Genomic DNA, 16061 nt, shown 5'->3' on the forward strand with positions numbered 1-16061 from the left:
CAGCATGTGGCCCACGAGCCACGCTTTGTCCTACACTGGTTTCATTGATAAATTCTGTTTGTACTTTGGGTTAGTCAAGGGTCAGTGTTTACTCCTGAGCACCGCTAAGTTCCCAGCGCAGGATTTGATGACAGAGACATGTCGTTGTGACTGACATGTCAGTTCCTTTCAAGGCGCTATGATGACAGAATGGGCCCTGAAGTGAGAGTAGAAGTAATGGAGAGTTTGGACTGATGAAACAAAGAGCAACAAGGGACTCGGGGTCGGAAGTGCAGGGGCGGCCACAGGTGGGGGATAGCAGCGAACCCACATCTGTATCTGTGTTGTCTCCTCCCTTTCAGGAGAAGGACTGACTCCTGTTTAAGCTCTCGCTCCGTCTCTGCAGGGAACACCAACAGTGTTTTCGCTCTGGACTACATCAGCGGAGCCTTGACGGTGAACGGACAACTTGACAGAGAAAACCCACTTTACTCTGCAGGATTCACTCTGACTGTCAAGGTGGGTTTCTCAACACTGGTTTGGTAAATACAATAGTTTTCTGACTCTCACTTTCAGTTTGATTGAAGTCACATAGATCGCCACCTCCTTAAAATCAAGTCTTTATATATGCATCAAGTCTTGGAGCTTGGTCTTTCTTCTTCGACATTCGTCCAAAAATTAGGGGTAAAAAGTGGCCCAGTTATCGTTCAAATGAGAGGTTTAAAGTGGAAGTAAAGTTGCACATTGAAGTTACACAGTATAGCACTTTTTGCATTTGAAGACTTTTAAAAAAAAAAACACATTCTACAGTGGTTCTCAACTGATCTGGCTTTGGAAAACTCCTGGACAAGAAGCTGTGACTCAAATCAAGAAATAAAAAGATGAAATATTGATTTTAAAAGATATTCAAATACTTAAATTGTACTTTATAAAATGAAAACAGAATGTTTTAAATGGCTTTGCATACCACTTCTGGGTGCCAACCCACCACTTGACAATTGCCATTCGAAAAAAATAAATAAAATTATATATGTATATATATATATATATAGCAATAAATATTGCTATTAAATATTGCTTATTTAATAGCAATATTTATTGCAATTAAATAAATGCAATAGTATACAACAGGTATTATATATATATATATATATATATATATATATATATATATATATATATATATATATATATATAAAATACCTGAGAAACTGTAAGTGTTGTGAGGGGCCATCATCAAAAGAAAGACAGCGATGATTGCAAAACATAATGGAAAAATAGTCAAAATATAGACTTAAGTAACAAGGACAAGTTGACCTAAAAAGGTAAAATGCAAGAAAGGATATTAAGAAGTGTAAATATGCAACGAGAAGTATTGAACTATTTCATTTCATATGCACTTAATTTGAATACAAATATATAAAAAATATATATATATGGGTCACGTAGACAGTGAAACTCACTCTTGCTTTTGGACTCTGGGAGGAAATCCGAGTGCCAAAACCAATGAAGCAGTGATAGAGCAGACAATCTCCTTGTAGAGGAGAGGCACGTCTTGACTGAAATCTGACCACCAGGCAGTTGGAGTCTACGTGCTGCTGTGAAGGTGACCGAATGACTCTGCTACTCTGAGTCTATGATTTCTCCTCCAATAACCTGGGCATGTATGGAACTCTCTGCTCGCTCTAAAGTTTCTTTCCGTTAACTGACAGCCGTGGAGGGTTTTTGAAGGGAAGACAAAGATTAAGAGTTCTCTGTGAAACCCCCATGTCCCCCCACTGAGACCAAATCTCTCTCACTTGGTTTCTCTAACTTGTCAGTCCTTCCTTGCTCCTCACCCACCACCTCCCTGCCTCGGCCACTTTTTTGTCATGACTTCTTTTCTTCTGCGATTGTGCGCCGACAAGTTCTCACTAGGAAGAGAGCGTGAGATGAGTTTGTAAGTTCCAACCTCTTTTTATTTTTCTCTCTTCTGAGCTGCAGTGCAATTAAATTTCCAAAGTGGCCACATTGTGGTTCTTCTCAGGAGCCAGTGAACTGAAGCTTGAAAATAACATGCATTGTTTTCATAGTATCGTTTGGAGAAAAATATATTTTTCTCCAAACGATAAACGTTTCACGATATATGTCTTGTAATTGATAATCAGATATTGAGATATTAAAAAAGGTATACATTTATTTAGATTAGTGCATATGGGTGTTAAAATAGATGGAGAAATAAAAACAAAACTTGAGAAATGGAAATATGGGACTGTAAGTATGATATTAGTTAATTTTATTGGCTCCAAAATGTATTTAACAGTAACTAGGCACCCCAAAAATGGTAGGTAACTATTCAATCATTTGAAGAAACCAAAGTGGCTAAAAGAAATGCAACCCCTGTTTTTTTTTCCAAAAATATTTTGCAATTTTTCAAACTGATTTCTTTTTATTTTTAATTTCAAGATCTTCAACCTGAATCAATAAACATTTTAGGAGACAACTATGTCCAATTGAGAGTTGAAAATGAAATATTGTAATATTAATTTATGCTTCCATGTTTTTGTGCTTGCATGTTTTAACATTGAGTAAAATAAACATAAGAAGTAAATACAGTATGAAGGGAATATATTTTGTCTTTTGATGTTTTTTCTCAGAAATCTATGGCAGAGGTACAATAAATATCATTAACAGGTCAACTGTGCTCACATAAATTAAAAAAAAAAGAGAATGTATTTGAAGAAATGGAAATAAGGGAAATGAAGTCCTTGTATGAAGGTTAAATTAATTGGCTTCACGATGTATTCAACAGTTAATAGGCACCCCAAATACAATTTGTTGAACAAACCAAAGTAATTCAAATGAATATGGCACACACTGATTTTATTATGAAAAAAAAAATAGATCTTCACCATAAAGTATGCATTTAGATTTTTTATATGTTTTCTACTTGTCTGTTTAAGTATGCAGTGCAATAAAATGAAGTAAATACAGTGTGAAGGAAATATGTTTGTGTCATGAAAATCTATTACAACGTGCTATGAAATATACCATAATCAATAGGTCCACAGCATTTATATTAAGCTACAACCACTTAAATGTAATAACTAAAATTAAAGGATGAAGGAATTAAGTTCTTGTGTGTAGCAGCCAATGAACACCCAAATATAACAGTATATAAGAATACAATAAATGCCCTTTATTGTTGTACAATGAAAAAAGCAGCACAAAATTGGAGGAAATTCTTCTCTTCTATTCACACCTGGTCTCTTTAAAGAAGAACTCTGACCTATGAAATGTTTCCACATGGTGACCTCTGTTGAGCTGGTCTAATATGGGGAGGAGCCTCAACTGCTCCTCGGGCTGTGCTTCACTCTCTCATTGCTGCACCAACACGACATGCATGACGACCTGTGTTTTGTCTTCAGCTTGTCTTCACAAGTGTTGTCCCACCACAGCGTGTGCGAGGAGTGTGGCGCCGCCTCCCTAAAGTGCTCTCTTGGGCTCGAGCCTCCTCATCTATTTTTTAAATTAAAATCAATAATTGCAAAAAACGAAAACTATAATAAGCAAAAGTGCTGAAAAAGAAAAAAAAAAAAGTCACCTTAAAAGTATTTATAAGATATGGATTTTTCCCCTCCATATTTTCTGTGCTTTTGTAGATGGCGCGAGTATTGATTGTGGTGTGCCAAAGTAATAAAACTAATTTCTCAAGATCAGGCGGCTTAGATAGCGCCGAGCGTGTGGAGGCGGAGGTCAAATGATTCAGTGGTGCTGGGACGAGTCAGACTGAACTACCTTGATTTGCTAACACCAGCGCGTTGTCCCTGCCTCTCGCTTCGCTCCTGGCGCTTTTCTTAAAATAATAATAATGATAATAAGACCTCTGCTGGCTCTCCTTTCATTGTTCTCATTTTCAATATCACAGCAGCTTCACACTTTTCTGTGGAGGGAAACAACGGTCAAATCCGTCTGCAGATATGTGCGTGACCTGCCGCTCACTTGACCCCATTTCTATGATTGTCTGAGCGTTTTAGTTTTCATCCAACAAATGAAAAGCTGTAAATGTGTGGCGGAGATTGTCCTCGGACCACTTCCATCCAAAAGGTCATTTTCCCGACCATCGACGGCGTCTTTTGTCTGTCCGTCTCGCCGTGTCTTCTCTGTACCTTGACATCCTTCAAATGCTTCCGTTCTAGGCCACGGAGCTGAAAGATGACCGCAGCCCGTCGGACGCCACGGTGCGGACCACCTTCACCATCCTGCTTATAGACAAGAACGACAACGCTCCCAAGTTCAACAGCTCTGAGTACCGGGTCCGCATCACTGAGCTGGCCCAGGTGGGCTTTGCTCTGCCTCTCTTCATCCAGGCTGAAGATAAAGACGAGGTGGGTGACTTCAAAGTATTTTAAACACAACACTGGAGTACACGGGTCAATAGAGATGCATTGATTTCACAGTAAACTGAAGTATCTTGACCACCTCTCTAGTGTGAGGGAAGCAAACGTTTGTTCATCTTGGCTTGAAATATGTGACTTTATCAGTGCTCCCACCCAGACTCCCATCCCTGACTCCCACTACCATAAAAAAGCCTCAGGAACAGCCTTATCATTGTTTTCATGTAGTGGTTTGTTTATATTAGAGTCTTCGTGGTCAAGCTACTTCCACAAATATAGAAACACAAACCTTCATAGTGTGTCCAGAATGTGAAGTGACAAATTATCGTATGGATGGAAGCTGTGTGCGGAAATGAATGTGTCAGAATGTTTTTGGTTTTTTTTTTTTTTGTCGCTAAAGCAGAGATGGGTTGTGATACAGGAACCTATATTTAAAATATGTCACTCACGATAGCATGTGTCAAACTCAAGGCACAGGGGCCAAATCCGGCCTGTCAAGTTACTTTACCGTCAGTGATAACATGCATTAATTATGTTGGTTTTGCTGTTCAACAATGTATCCACCAGGGGGAGCAGCCCAGGGTCAAATGTTTATGACAACAACAAACCCCAAAGCCAACATGGCGACTGTGGAAAAAGTATTGACAATGTACCACAAAAGACAAAAACAGAGGCAACGTTGTAGGAGGCGGTGGTCGGTCAGGCCATCGAATATATCACAACTGAAGGACAGAGACTTTCTGCCATTCTTTGTGTGTCATTCGAGCTAAGTAGTGGGTAGTAACAGCAACACTGCCGCCTGAGGTTCTGGTGTCACTGCTCCGTTTGCTCCGTATCTGTAAGCTTTGTGGAGACTTGGTGAAATGTGGACGAAATGAGTGCAGAGCATGGACCGAAGGCTTCGTCCGAATCCGGATCCGTATGGAAGATTGAATAAAAATAGGGCCTTTCCAGTACAGGTTTCGGCGTGTGTTGATATTGGGTCCTATGAAGAGCTGAGTGCAAACGGAGGTGTCAACAATGATATGGAAACTTCCAGAAACATGGAGGGTGGATGACACTCTCACTACTGTGACAAGAAACGCAGACACTGCATGAATTGGACTAAATTTAGCTTCCAAAAATTAAGAGTGAGAGCTATGGACTGTTAAGTACATTGTATAATAATAATAATGATAATAATAATGACCTATATGCTCAAAATGTGTTGTTTGATTTAACATTATTTTTTATTGAAATATTTCACAATATGAATCATCAAGTTTGGAAGATCTCTGTTGGTTGAGAAAGTCTTGGTACAGTGGGTTAGAAACATGGTAGCAGGTGAGACGAGCAGCGAGGACGTAACACATGCAACAACAGCAGCAACACAATGAAGGTCAGATGACCACAGTCAAGCTTCCAAATGAATTTGATTTATAGGGTCTATTCATATCACAGTTGTGTTTGTTGCAGCTGTGTTTCGTGTGCCTGAAGTTACTTTAGTTCCACATTTCTGAGCATCACTTGAGATTCCAAAATGCAACCCCTTTATGTGTTTCAGACTCTCATATAGGTTCAGCTGCAAATCGATTTTTATAAATCCAAATGGTAGACACATCATCACACCAGCTTATTGAGTGATACAGTTCTGCAGCCATTTCTGTGCATTTTACTTTGGCTTTGACAAGTAAAAACCATGTCTTCTTTGGGAGCAACATTTTTGTTTTCACTTCCTTTAACACCAGCCAGACTGCGGGAGCTGTGCCTCTCCAAAAGCAGAGATCCAGACTTTCCTCTCGGCACTTGGCATCATAAATTACTTTCAGCTCGAAGACAGGAGATGTGAAAAGGCCACCAGCATCAATCCATTTTATGGATAATTCAACGAAGAACAGCGCTGGAAAGTCTTGATATTATACCTGAAATGATTATAAATGAACAGTATTTGGGGACAATGTTGCACCTTTTGAATTGAACTCACATTGAGGAGAGTAAAACACTCAATGGTGAATGATCACTGAGTTTATGAAGTTGTTGCGTCGCTGTGTCTGTGTGTTTCGTCACTGCCAGACGCAACAGTTCCCTTCAGGTTCCCACGCTGCCCCCTCTCACTCTGGCTCCGACTGCGACCAACGTATTGGACTCAAGTACAATTTCATTTGCTGTGGAAGAGATGTGGGATAGAGCATCAAATTATTCCTAACAAGGAAAATCAATCACCCTGGCTGCAGATAAACCGAATGCTAGTCAACTCTGATTGATTCAGGCACTGAAGCCGCCGGGGTGGAATCTGACAGATAAGTGCTCATCGGCGGGCGGCGAGGAGGAGAGTGGAGACGAGCGAGTGGATGAGGCAAATATACCTTGCAATGGAGCAAAACCACAGGTCTGAGGAATGTGTTGAAGCGAGGAGGAACAGAAAGAAATGGGTTGAAAGGAGATAGCGGGAGGTATTTAGCAGCAGGTGTGTGTGTGTGTGTGTGTACTTACCTTTACGGTGCATTTGCTTCAGTCTGGGTTGCAGTGGTGAGAGGAGCATGACGGCTATCACGTCAGGAGCACCGTGCTTCCATTAAAAATATATGACCATCGAAAAATGAGGAGCAAGTCAAAGCGTTACGCTGAGATTAACCCCAGAAATGTCACTTCTGAGCAGTTAAAACTGAGGCTGCAACGCGGGTTTTAAAAGGCTGGTGTGGAAGCGGATGCTGTTCTTTTTTTTTTTTTTTTTTTCTTCTTCTTGAATAGTGTTTGACGGACACATGTTCGAATGATAAACTTTCAGATGTGCATTTCGCTGAGCATGTGAACACCTGAGCAGTGTGAAGGCATCTGGCGCCGGAGCAGATGTCAGCAGAAATCTGAAGAGACATACGTCTGAAGAGACGTTTGAAGATCTGGCATGTTATGAGCACGGGAATCATATACAACACCTATGTTGAATCTTTTGTCTTGCAGGTATTTAATCTCCCCAGATGCACACATTCACACTCCACTACACCTGTGCTCCTCCCCTCCCTCCAGAGAAACAGATCAAAGACAGACATTTCATCTGTGAGGCGGCAGCGAGACCAGCACTTACCTCTGCGTGTTCGATGCTCCCCGTCCTCGTCCTTCTGCTTGGCTTGCATCTCGAAAACTTTGGCTGTCACAGAAGTTTAGCTCTGTCACATGTGACAGGCTGCTCTTATTGGCGACTTCTAAAGGCAAAAGCAAATGGACGAGCAATTACGTTTATGGGCAGTTTGAGGTGACATCCCTGCATATTGGATTGTCTTTTAAATAGGAGTCATCAAACGCAATGGTGCTCCTGGAGATGGAAACAAAAACAAAGGGGCTATTTCAAATGCCAGCGTAATGCCAATCGACCATCGCGCCCATCTTTGCCTGTCGGTTGAAGAGGCCTGAAGCCTCATGTAGAAATACAGGAGAGAGCTTTACTGAAGACTAATCTGGCTTCAAAACAAAAGTCCACTAGCCGTTTTAATTCACCAGTTCGGGGACGAGAATAGTGCCAGCTTACACTGGCAGTGGAAACATATTGGAATGGAAAATTAAAAAATGGCATTGAGAAAATCAACAAAACACAACAAATGCTTTTTTTCCCTTTACTTTTCATCAATGACAAAATAAGTTTCTGTTATTATTATTTTACACAATATACTTACATATATTTGCTCTAGATCTGCATGTGATTTGCACAGTGGGAAACCCTTTATGCAAAAATAAACAAATACAAATCCTTAATGTGTTCTGTCTTTTTCTTGGATCGTTTTTTCATCCAATATTTTTAGTGCAAATCCTCACAATGTCAGCACTCACCCACCTGTCATGCACAACTCCGCTTCAGTTTTTGCTAGTGGTAATGGGAGTAGTATCTTACCGGACTGCAGTTCGACTCGGTTTGCTTGTCTGTTCCCTGGGACTCTTCCTTGCTTCTGTGTGGCTTCTCTTTGTCCATGTGCGGTGCCAACTGGGATCAGGTCTGTGTGTCTCTCGTCTGTTGTGAGAGGATGGCCACATTCTGAGTAAACGTCCACTAAAAATACAAAGTTGGATGCAGTACAGGGGCTGAAAGTGGCAAGTTGTAATTTCACACTTTATGACTAAAGTGGCAGCCAAGTTCATGCCTTGAAACTGGAGAGAAGAAAGTGGGGTTTTTTTAATTCAGGGAGAAGGTTTTTAGTAGGACCAGTTGACCTTGTTCATCCTGCTTTAATTTCTTCCTAAAAAAACCAAACAAAACAACAAAAACAATAGTTAGTTTATGTGCTGGCAGCGTAGACACAGCTGACACAGGCAGGCAGGACGGCTGTGTGTAGATAGATAGTCATGCTTGTCATCAAAGATCCCGTCATTTGCTTTATTTCTAGGAAAACAAACTTTTATGATTCACACGGCTTCAGTGTTATTAAACTGCTGATTATGTTAGGTGGCTCTGTGGACAGTGATCTGAAAAGACCTCAGAAACAATAGACTTCTTACTGACTTCTAGCATAGTGGACAAAGTAGGGCCCGGGGACCTCATCCTGCCCTTTGCCTTCATTTATCCAGCCCTCATGAGAACAGAGCAAAATGTCAACTGCATTTATTTTTCATTACCAACGGGGGAAAAAAAACAGGGGAGAAAAGAAAAAACTAACCCAGAAAACAGAAGCACTTAAAAGGATCTTCCAATATTAATGATCGATATTGAGAATACAAAATGCATTTAAACTGAAACAAATATATATTTTAAATCACATTTTTACCCTTTTCCCTTATTTTTCTTCTTGTTTTATAACATTTTTTTGTGACAGACTTTAAGTCAAATTTAAGACTGTTTTTCTTCTGTCCTTCTGCCTCCTAGCAACAGTGGCAGTACACGCTGTAGCCCTCTACTAAATGTATTTGCCCAGTGAATGACAAGAATGGTACACCATTATCCAGTCTCTGTCTAGTGTATTTCCTCTTTTTCACACCAGAATTACTGTTCAGGAACATTTGAGTATTAGTTCGCTGAAGCGCTCGTCTTTTGTGTTGATATGACAGAAGCAATTCTTCCCAGACTCACTATCTGACAGCGGAAGAAGCAAACAACCGAATGAGTCGACAGATCTTCGAAAACATTTGCCATCATGGTGACGTTAATATATCAGCACCAGTCTATACATGCTGCTTCAAACGTATCGGCTCTCCTTCCTGTTTGCATGGCTCGGCCACTATGAAGCTCACCTTTAACCAACCATTTTCTGCGTCCTGCTGCAGGGGGTGAACAGCATGTTCCAGGTGTTTCTGACTGGGAACAACTCAGAGTACTTCACCATCTCCCCGACAGCGGTTCAGGGGCGAGCCGACATCAGAATGAGGGTGGCCATGCCGCTGGACTATGAGAACATCCGCACCTTCGCCTTCTCTGTAAGTTATTGTCAGCGCGACAACTTCCTACCCGTTTCTAATTCCACAGCTCCGAGCTTATTTCCGTCTGCATTCTCACAGCAGTGGTGGAGGAAATCAGTTGCTTGGTCCGACTCCGTCTCCAGATTGAGTTTTAAACAGCTGGAATGAATTGGCACATCAGTCCGCTTGAACTTGTTTATATTTGTACGGATATGAGGCGCCGTGACATGGGGGTCGTGTCTTACTGTTGGATTGTTTAAACAAGTGCATTAGTATTTTATCACCTCATTTACCCCTGAGACTCCGGCGGTGCTGCAGCTCAGTGTGAAAGCCTTCAAACAAGTCCATCGCTGTTAATCGCTTGGCACTAATGGGTTAATAGAGAGGCCTGGAATTCCTATAATTGAGTCGTTCATTATTGTGTTAAATGTCTGAACACTTCCATCCTTTGAAAGAGGGGTGGCAGAGAAGAGGATGCGCTCACCTGTCAGTGGTCAGGCACCTGAGCACTGGCCTTCTGTCGGCGACCAGTGTCTTGCCAATGGCTTTACAGTGAAGAGGGAGTGAATTCACTCCCATCCAAAACTTTGGGTGTTTAAATAGTGATATAAAGGTTGAATATTTCATTACAAAAAACTCTGGCACCCAAAAGGTCAAAGTCAAAGGTTCCCAAACTTCTCTGCCATCCCCTTATTGGCTCAACAAATGGCCTTAGACTGTGCGATTTTTCCATGTGAAAAATGTATTTTTTTACTGAGAGGAAAATGAGTGGTTGTTCGGTTTGATTTTGGATGTACGAAATTCAGATCCTCCTCTTATATAAAAAAAAGGACGTGAGAAAAAATGCTAGACTAGAACCGACCTCTGCGTTCATCTTGGATTCTTATTCTTCCCCCAAAACTTGTTCCACCCCCTCTGTTTTTATGACTCACTGGGTGGCAGTGAGGGTTCTTTTCTCCAAGTGTTTGACTGGACACAGATGAGAAACAAACCCACACTGAACTGGGTTCTTTTAAGCATAAATAACAGGAAGACCAACAGCTAAACTAGTTATGTTGATGATCTTTTCTTATATACTCGCTTCTTAAATCCAAAATGATATTAGTATTTTAGATTTCCATTTCTGGACAAAATCTTTTGTTAATTTTAACCCTTTAATCCAAGTTTACAGAAATTATTGACATATTTCTTGTTATTTCAGTTTGTTAATTTTTGTTTTATTTATTTATTATTATGATTATTATTATTAGTTGTAGTAGTAGTAGCAGTAGTAGTAGTAGTATTTCTGTTTTGTTCATAATTGCACTTTCCTACTTGGTGGGATCCTCGCTGACCTTGGCAGTAAAGCCGATTCTGGTTCTGGTTCTGAAAACAAACCCTTCACTCAATCATTTTGAGATTTTTAGATCAGATCAGTTCAGATAACAACCAACAATGCAGGGATTATAAGTGCTGTGTGTCGACCACTTTTCGACTGTGTTGATCACTTTTCAGCTGAAAGGATTTGAAAGAGAAATATGAAATGATTCATAAATAATCATTTTAAAACTCTTATGTGGGTTAAGTGCATTTTCTGTATGTATTGTATCCTTTTTTGTCCCTATACATAACAATGCTAGGTATTTTATAGCAGACATTTATACAGTACATTAAAACTCTCAACATGGAAATTGAATAATATTGATGTCAGAAAATAATGCTGAAATTGAGCAGTCAAACCCAAACCATGATGTATTTTCTTCATGGGCTGTGAAGCAAAGATGGCGACCAAACAAGCTGCTGCTCCGGCAGGTTCTTCGTTGGACTGACTAGACCTTGAATATGTCGGCATCTGTGTCCTCAGCTCTATGCTAACGAGTCCATGTCCGACCACGTGGGATTCGCACGGGTCTTTATCGACCTCATCAATGAGAACGACAATCGACCCATCTTCAGCAAACCGCTTTACAACATCAGCCTGCCTGAGAACACACCCAGTGGGACCTCCCTACTGCGCATCCTGGTGAGTACTGAGCTCATAATCCCCTGCTCCGACACTGCAGCTCTCCTCCACTTTAACTTTTCCACACTCAACTGTTTGGCAGTTTGTAAATCTGGACACGTTTGCAGAACAAACAGACACAGTGGAACAGATGTTTAGAAGCTGCAAGCAGGGTTTCCCGGCTTTACCTATCCAGCTCCTGACTTAGTAACACGGCCGCTACCACGAAGAATCGCAGATGGCATTGATAGTCCGAACAATGGTTTTATATCAGAAAATTCCATTCAAAACCATCTATTGTAACTTATGCAAATGGAATTTTCACAACCCTGGATCCTTTCACTGAATTTTCCCTAACTCTGCAGAGGTTTATGCTTTGTGCAAAATTCAAACTGTCACAACTATGAGCCCGTATGACTGTCATTATGGTACAACCAAGACACACTGATTCTTCTACATGTGTCAAGACTTGCACAGGCTGCTCACCACTGTGACTCCTGACCGAGCAATGCAGTCTAAACTAGAAAAGCACTCAGAGAGTGCAAACCTTTGCGAACAAATAATCCATTATAACACTTAAACATAGTTCCCTGACATCGACAGTGTGTATATATTGTGTACTGAGCTCCTGAAATTGTGCTTTAAAACAGTCCGCTCTCAAAATTTGTTTCTTGTCCCAACATTTCATGAAAATGTCTTACAAAATTCGTCCATAACTTTTCAAGTTATTTTGAGCACATGGAGGCTGACCATTTAATTCACTGAGAAAGAGCGAGATGAGAGAGCAATGTGTATTACGTTCGAATGTGTTTGTTTTTTAAGTAAGACGGCATTTTTACATGTGTCTCATTGAAAATCATGCATTTTTTTCTGATTATTTTGTTATTTTAAAGTCCTAAACTCAGTTCAGTGACTGCCAGGTATTGAAAATCCCATTTCACTTGGAAAAATGGACAAAAGCACTCACATAAATCATATTTTCCAACAACCTACAGCCATAAAAGTCAAACTAAACCAAACTTTGATCAATTAATTGAGTTGACTAGTTACAAAGTGTTTTCTCGCAGCACTTAGTCAAGGTTTTGCTTTCATAGAATTTGATTTGGCATCGGCGTCTGACACATTTCTTCTCAGTTGGAAACCCCTGACTGCTGTAAAATTATTGCTATAAATGCTTTTAAATGTGTCTGGTCAGACTGAACCCAAATCCAGATCCCCGTCTTGCTACTGTTTGATCATTCTGACATCCATATTTGTTTGTGACAGCCATGTGAGAATGTTCCCAAACCGCCTCTGTAGTAGTTCACGATTCATCCCCGCCGGACTGTGGGCAGATGAATGACGTATAATAAATAATATTGAATTAGAAAGGCTTCAGAAATAATAAGATTAAACCACCGTCACTTTGGATTAGCGGGCATTTAAAGGTACCTTTAGTTCTGTAAAGTTTTTACGGTCTACAGGCCCACGCTTGCGATCCGAGGAGAAAAAAAACACACATCGCAGCGGGAAAATCAATAGTGTTTGCAGACTGGATGCTCATGAAATGGAGATTGCCTTGCTGTCTGATGAAGTTGCCCTCACGCTGAAGGGCTTGACCTGCCTGGGAACTCTCAGTTTGGGATTTCCAGATTGACTGAGCTCCCTTACCGGCATGGATGGTTGCACCTCACCGGCACCTACAGTCTATTCTGACCTCAATAAACACAAGCAAGATGTCTGGGTTACGACTGGAGGCATCAGACATTACACAGGTGCTTTCTGGAATGACTCTCCCTCCAAGGGACAGAATTTTGACGCAGTAGCACGACAAGTATTTTGAGCCTTCAAGGTTGATGGAAGTCAATGTCATTGGCGGCTTTTTTTTTTTTTTCCTATTTATCACGAGTCACGATTAGAATCTATTGTGTTTGTGCGAGTGTGTGAGTCCACTAATGTGCTTGCACAGATTTGTTTACCAGAGAGGCCCTGTCATAAATTGGTTCATTAGTAATTTAGACAGTTAGCCACAGCAGACTCAGTCCAATGAATATGGTCCACTGTTTATGTGCTGCAGACTGATCAAACAAGCAGCTGCAATCTTGTTTGTGGGGGGGAAAAAATGAGTGAATAGCTCTGTAGAGCGATTTTTAATTCACACAACCTTGATTCGAATGTGTGCCATCAGCCATGAAGGATGGTCAGACATGGTGTGGTGGATCTCACTATATAGAGTCCATAATCCAGTGTATTCAAGTTGGAAATGTACTTGTGACATGAGAGTCATGACTTTACCGAAGATCTTGATGCAAATCTGAACAAAACACTTTACAAACTTTTCAAACCAATTTACAAACTCTTGGAACAAATTTACAAATAGCAAAACACATTTACAAAATTTAAAAAAAATGCAAACTTATTTAGCAAACTCATTTTTCATGAGTTTGTTAATGTATTTCCAAATTTGAAAATGTATTCTGTGTTTATAAAATGTATTTTTACAGTTTGTAAAACGGAACATCTTTCTGCAATGTGTTTTGCACTTCTCAGCCACCGTAGTTTTTGGGGTTTGACTGGATAACACAGTTGTCAAGTGGACCTCTGTTCCCATTGTTGCCATAGAAGGCAGCCTTCTGCATTGCATGTTGACTTGGGCTACAAGTGATGACTGTTGTAATAGTCAGCGATTAGACGTGTAAAGGGTTGAAACAACACGGCGAAGGTCTGATTGTAGCATTCTAAATACAATTTAAAGTTGTGCAAAGAAGACATCATCTGCAACTTATTTTGTCGTCGATTTTACATGACATTGTTGCCTTGCCGCCATAATGTTTCCCCTCCCGTTGAATTTCCCGACAACCAAGAAGTATATTTGTGCTTAGGATGAGGGTTATGTAACTTGTGATATGACTTGGTGCTGTATATGTCGTATATTGGGTGACCATATCCACTAACAGCTGTTTTAGGACCCCCTGCAAATGTGTCTGGTCCTAATGAACTTGTGGTCATGACATGACATTACACCTTTATCTGTCTTCTGCACACGGTCCGACAAATTTGAATGGTCTTCATGATCCCCTTAATACATGGATGACAAGATTCCCACTCATCATTGCATCATTTGCTGTGAGGTCAACTGTTTCAAATGACTGCATAAGTCAAAGGCCAATGTGAGTGTAAACCAAACCTGAGTGTCCACGTTGACTTGCCAGTAGATAGTGATGCTGCTATCCCGCTAACTAGGTGAAACATTCCTCCTCTCACAATGACCAGATTACAGCGACTAGCGGCGCTACTCTCCGGCCGTGGTGCGGTGTGCCGTTAATGAAGTCAGAGTGGTTTAAATAAACACAGCCAATGCGAACTGATGATGTTTGTACACAGCTTTATACCTATGCTAATTGAAATTATGCACGCCGATGCTAGTGCGCCCTGAAAAGCGCCAAACAAGCAACATGATAATGTTATTGAAAGTCCTTGTTTGGGTTTTTATTCATGGCTCATCAGAGCGTCCGAAAAAGTAGCTTTTGTCTGTGGCCACCGCACACTCACACAACCCTCGCACAGCAGACAAGTACACACAAACAAGCACGCACGGCAGCTAATTAATATTTATGATCTGCAGCGTTACTTATCACTATAAATATTTATTGTGATTCACGCTTTTGTCCAGGTTTGTCTTTTCTCTCCCTCTTTCTTCCCCGGAGGTTTCAGACATCAGAAGCTGCTGGTATCATCACGATCGCTCTGACTTTCTCTCCCCTTGAGTTTTAGAGGAATCCCTTCATTCATTCCTTATTTACTTCATCCCCCGTGTTAATGTTGTTTGGCGTTCTGTGTTTTACCATTAGACTGCTAATGCCTTTCAGGTGTTGTCTCACTCTCGATTGAAACGCCGTCTGCATCTCAGCTCACATTAGGAGCTTCCCTCCCAGGACACGTCCGTTTTTGTTGATTTATTGAGCTTTAATAAGGAGCCTTTTCCTTCAACCAGCCACACAACACAAGCTAAGCTACTTCCCCTGAGATCAGGAAGCTAGAAGCCAACAGGTGTAATAAACAGGAGGGTTTGGACATTCTAAAGCACCCCACCATTTTTGATCGGTTTATTAACACCATCCGTCTTCGTATTGCTGCTGCGCTACTGTGTTTGCTCATGTTTAAACAATAAACTTTATTTAGATTTACGGACAGTCATGCATACTCATGCACTCAGAAACATGCATGTCTTTTGCACATACAGTGGTACCTCGGATCTCCACCACAATCCGTTCTAGACGGCCGTTCGAGAAGCGATTTGTTCGAAATCTGAATAGATTTTTCCCATTACAATTCATGGAAAAAGAACTAATGCGTTCCAAGCCTTAAAATAGGCTTTTGTTGGA

General features: G+C 40.8%; 1 protein-coding gene across 1 annotated transcript in view; it reads left to right on the plus strand.

The window, feature by feature from the left end:
* The window catches only part of cdh23 (cadherin-related 23), a 181402-nt gene that overhangs the window by 97588 nt on the left and 67753 nt on the right, over positions 1 to 16061 (plus strand). The window contains exons 10-13 of the mRNA XM_053874275.1: positions 386 to 498; positions 4158 to 4346; positions 9585 to 9734; positions 11560 to 11718. Coding sequence (XP_053730250.1) covers positions 386 to 498; positions 4158 to 4346; positions 9585 to 9734; positions 11560 to 11718 — 611 coding nt within the window. The remainder of the gene's footprint in view (positions 1 to 385; positions 499 to 4157; positions 4347 to 9584; positions 9735 to 11559; positions 11719 to 16061) is intronic.

This window comes from Synchiropus splendidus, chromosome 9 (genome assembly GCF_027744825.2).
Source record: "Synchiropus splendidus isolate RoL2022-P1 chromosome 9, RoL_Sspl_1.0, whole genome shotgun sequence".
NCBI classification, from domain to species: domain Eukaryota; kingdom Metazoa; phylum Chordata; class Actinopteri; order Syngnathiformes; family Callionymidae; genus Synchiropus; species Synchiropus splendidus.